This window comes from Aphis gossypii, chromosome 2 (genome assembly GCF_020184175.1).
Source record: "Aphis gossypii isolate Hap1 chromosome 2, ASM2018417v2, whole genome shotgun sequence".
NCBI classification, from domain to species: Eukaryota; Metazoa; Arthropoda; class Insecta; order Hemiptera; family Aphididae; genus Aphis; species Aphis gossypii.
Genome location: NC_065531.1, coordinates 58,695,418 through 58,700,149, shown reverse-complemented (window position 1 = coordinate 58,700,149; position 4,732 = coordinate 58,695,418). Strand labels below are relative to the sequence as shown.

The 4,732-nt window shown below is 27.6% G+C and overlaps 1 protein-coding gene across 1 annotated transcript; it reads left to right on the top strand.

The window, feature by feature from the left end:
* Nucleotides 1–308: 308 nt before the first annotated feature.
* LOC114129949 (CDK-activating kinase assembly factor MAT1) lies at nucleotides 309–4,411 on the top strand. Its single transcript, XM_027994826.2, has 2 exons — nucleotides 309–769; nucleotides 3,260–4,411. Exons 1-2 carry the CDS (start codon nucleotides 646–648, stop codon nucleotides 4,075–4,077), a joined length of 942 nt encoding a protein of 313 aa, XP_027850627.1. The 5' UTR covers nucleotides 309–645; the 3' UTR covers nucleotides 4,078–4,411.
* The last annotated feature ends 321 nt before the right edge of the window (nucleotides 4,412–4,732 follow it).

Here is a 4,732-nt window from a genome sequence, read left to right as displayed (position 1 = left end):
TACCTAGTTGTCTTTATAAAAAAAAAATGTTTATGAATATAAAATAATTGAAAATTGTGAAATATTTCTGTAGTTCTAAAACTAGCGATAAGTAACTCGTAATAAACCAGGTAAACATTGTACACCAATTAATTAATAATTTTATTTTCCATACTACAAATCCGCTCTACATTTCTACTAGTATTATTCAAATGTCGATATTTTCCGCCAGATGCCGTTGTTGATATCGTCATATATTTTTCATGTTTCACTCCATGAACATAGCGGACGGTTATCAACGTCGCGCGTGGTTACTGGTTTTTTTATTTTTTATCTCAGATTCTCACGTCGTGGACGATGGACGATGGAACTTCGAATCGTGGAATAAGACGTCCTCGTCGCGGTCTTCATTCCGGGCGATCGCACGTCAACAATTATTCATTATAGATACTCATTTATTTTTAACTAATAACTATTATTAAATTAAGTAAGTCGATTATAATATTGCTATTGTATTTTACATTTTTTTTTCGTTTCTCGTTTGTGGGGTGGACGCCGGAACGCTGCATCGACCTTACCTCCGTACTCTTAAGCCCTACGAATACTACGTCGCATGCTGTCGCCAGAATTCTATTAATTTGTAAATTGAAAACCAAATTTACAACCATGGAGGAGCTCGCGTGCGTACGATGCATGAGCTCCAAGTTCCGGAACCCTAACCTCGTGTTCAGCTTCAACGTGTGCGGGCATACCATGTGCGCGAATTGCATCGAAGTGGCGTTTATGAAAGGTAAAAATTGTGTTAATATACGTGTTGATTGTGCCTAGGAAGTGACATCAGTCATTGCCTCTGGTGTATTATTATGATAATAATATTAAATGACTTGCTCACCTAATTAATGTATAAATGTCATAGTTCTTCCGATGGGGGTATACTATTTGTAATTTCTGTAGCTTTTATTCTATTATACTTATTATTGCGACGCGTATCGGTATCTGATTGTACAAATTAAAACAGAAAAATATATTAAATTTTAGATGACATTATTGATTGTTGTCTATTTAAAGCAGTTATATAATGTCTGCTATAAACCTATAAAGAATTTAAATAATCACATTTTCATCATTATCTCTATATTTTTAGTAGTTTAGGAGTCTTTTAAAATTATCGCTTCATCTTTAACATACATATCCCGTTTTCGAGGAAATAGCAAGTCTAAAACAAATTATTTGTGATAATAATGCCATTTGTTTAAAACTTATCAACCCTAGTGTTCTTTTTTTTTTTTATATAAATATTGCAGGACGGTATTGTATTGCTATTATAACATAAGATTTAAAAATCAACCATAATAATTGGCTAGTCGAAGACAGAATTATGATTATTAATAATCTCTGTTCAAAATTAAGCCTATAATAAAAATAGTCGAACACGGTCGCAGAAATTTAATTATCATATTTTTCATGCACTACCAATTTGTCTAACAATTTTTAAGTATATAAATTAGTTGATATACCTACAATTTATTAGTTAAATATTTTATAATCATTATCCTAATCTTAGGCATGACTAGTTTACATTTATATCTTCATCTGGTACTGGTCTTGGCAAGTCGAAGACAGAGAATTGATAATTTTTCATTACTTCTGTTCAAAACTATGCCTATATTAAACATTGACTTATACGGTCGCTGGAATTTTGTTTCTTATATTTTTCAAGCATTACCAATTTGTCTTACAGGAACTCAATCGAATAAATATGATTGTTATTGATGTTATTTTTTTTTATTTAAAAGAATATTAGGTATTTACATTCTGAGACAAGTAAACGCTAGCTTGTGTTTATTTTTTTGTGTTGTTGTGGTCTTGGCAGGTCGAAGACAGAGAATTGATAATTTCTCATTACTTCTGTTCAAAACTATGCCTATATTAAACATTGACTTATACGGTCGCTGGAATTTTGTTTCTTATATTTTTCAAGCATTACCAATTTGTCTTACAGGAACTCAATCGAATAAATATGATTGTTATCAATGTTGATTTTTTTTTTATTCAAGAGAATATTAGGTATTTACATTCTGGGACAAGTAAAAACTAATTTATGTTTTTTGCTTTGTGTTGTTGTGATCTTGGCAGGTCGAAGACAGAGAATTGATAATTTTTCATTACTTCTGTTCAAAACTATGCCTATATTAATAATTGACTTATACGGTCACTGGAATTTTGTTTCTTATATTTTTCAAGCATTACCAATTTGTCTTACAGGAACTCAATCGAATAAATATGATTTTTATTGATGTTGATTTTTTTTTTATTTAAAAGATTATTAGGTATTTACATTCTGAGACAAGTAAAAGCTAGCTTGTGTTTATTTCTTTGTGTTGTTGTGGTCTTGGCAGGTCGAAGACAGAGAATTGATAATTTTTCATTACTTCTGTTCAAAACTATGCCTATATTAATAATTGACTTATACGGTCGCTGGAATTTTGTTTCTTATATTTTTCAAGCATTACCAATTTGTCTTACAGGAACTCAATCAAATAAATATGATAGTTATTTGTGTTGATTTTCTTATTTAGAAGAATATTAAGTACTTAACATACCTAACAAATTAAATACCAAACTAATTTAGTTAATTGTTTTAATATATATATATATTTGAATGTTTTATTGTGGTCTTTAGAAAATTAAATGATTTAGATTTACTTTATGGCTATTCGAAGATCAGGCTATCAAGCTAGATAGCTTTGATTCAAATCTATGCCTAAAGAAATACAACATACACGGTCGCATAAAAGTTATTATACTGTTTATTGCATTACCAATATGTTTTACAATTTTTTTTGTGAAAACTTAAAATATTTTTAGAATTTTCTTGGATGTGCCTTTGTATAAAAATATTTAACTTGGGTATTTAATTAAACATGTTATTTATAATCACGAAAAATATATATTTTCAAAGTAATTTAAAATATTATTTTTATAATGGACATAAATATCTACTCAATCTTATTCTTATTATATGTTAAGGAATGTACCTCTACCAATAGCATCAACAGCACTTTATAAAAGCCAATAGTATTAAATTAATCAAAATTTTTTTATGCATCATTAATAATTATATATTTAGGTTAATAAGCATAAACTGTTGTAACTGCTTGTATTTTTTAAATCAATGCTATTGTTATTCTCAAATTAATTTTGTATACTACATATTATAATTCTTAACTTTTATTATATAACTTCAAAATTACTTATAATGATCATTTTACTGTTTCAGGTTCTGGTCCCTGCCCTAAATGTCTCATTCCTCTACGGCGTAATGGTTTTAAACTTCAACAGTTTGAAGACGCTTCTGTTGATGTTGAAGTAGAAACACGAAAAAGAATATTGCAAGATTACAATAAAACTGAAGATGATTTTGAATCTTTAGATGAATATAATGAATATTTAGTTGAAATTGAAGATATTATTTATAATTTAGTAAGAAATATTAATGTAACTGAAACAAGGGAACGTATTGATCAATATAAAAGAGAAAATAAAGAAATAATTATGAGGAACAGAATGAAGTTGAAGCGTGAAGAACAAGCCTTAGATGAATTAATTGAAGAAGAAAAGATGCATTCTCAGTATAAAAGAGATGAAGTTTTAAGAGATGAAGCTGAACAAAGAAATAAAAAACTTCGTGTAGATTCTGAACTAATTGATAGTTTAGCGCGTTCTAATTCTGATGCTAGGGACATTGTTAACACATATACACATAAAAAGGAAGAGATTCCTGTCTCTAAACCAAAAGCTCTTTCTAAACCACCTATAAACTTCACAAAGTTTTCAACCGGTGTCAAATTCAATCAGTCTTCTATGCCAATTTCAATAAAGGAAGGTCCATTATTCAAGTATGAGCCAATTTCTCATCAACTTAATGGTCCTGCATGTCCAGAAATTACACAATTAGAATCATTAGGATATATGAAATACATCAGAAGAGAAAGTTCTCAAGAACTTGCTGGTGGATTTTTAATAAAAACGTCCTGCTTGCATTATGTACAGGAATGTGTTTCAGCATTGTATGAAAGAAAGACTGGTAAAGTATAATAAGTAAATTTAAGTTCCAATTATGTGTTCATTACCAAAGTTATGCAATTGTATTAATTAATTTATATGTTTAGTTACTAAGTAATTTATGACCTTATTTATATGTGTATTTATTTTTCATGTCAAATGTACCTATGCAGTATACACAAATATATATTTTTTTAATGTATTATAAATATTCATTTGAGTTAACATTTATAATTTTTTTTTGTACTTACCTATTTCATGTTACCAACTAATTGTATATTTTGATTATTCTTAATTGTATATTATGTACATTAATTCAAAAAAGATGGAGTGATTACTAATTTGAATAAAATATTATTTATTTTTATTTATTTATTACAGACAAATCCACTTTTTAATTATATTTTTAAGAACATAATATTTATATTATATATTATGTATTTATAAAGTAGTAGTTTATACTTAATGTTATACAAGTATAACTAATAAGTAATAACAATTACAAATTAAAGTAAAATATCTATGACCGATTATTTGACATAACACCTGTGTTAATTACATAATATTCATAAGTTTAGTATAAACTAATTTATAACTATAAATTATTAATTACTAATTACACTTATTTAAGTATATCTATCCTCTGGAATTACCTACAATTTGGTTTATTGATGTGATATTATTGATT

Excerpts from the sequence above, each read along its gene's own strand:
- LOC114129949 (XM_027994826.2), top strand. The coding sequence starts at position 646 with ATGGAGGAGCTCGCGTGCGTACGATGCATGAGCTCCAAGTTCCGGAAC. Across the intron at positions 770-3,259 it reads CGAAGTGGCGTTTATGAAAG|GTTCTGGTCCCTGCCCTAAA; the intron begins GTAAAAATTGTG and ends TTACTGTTTCAG.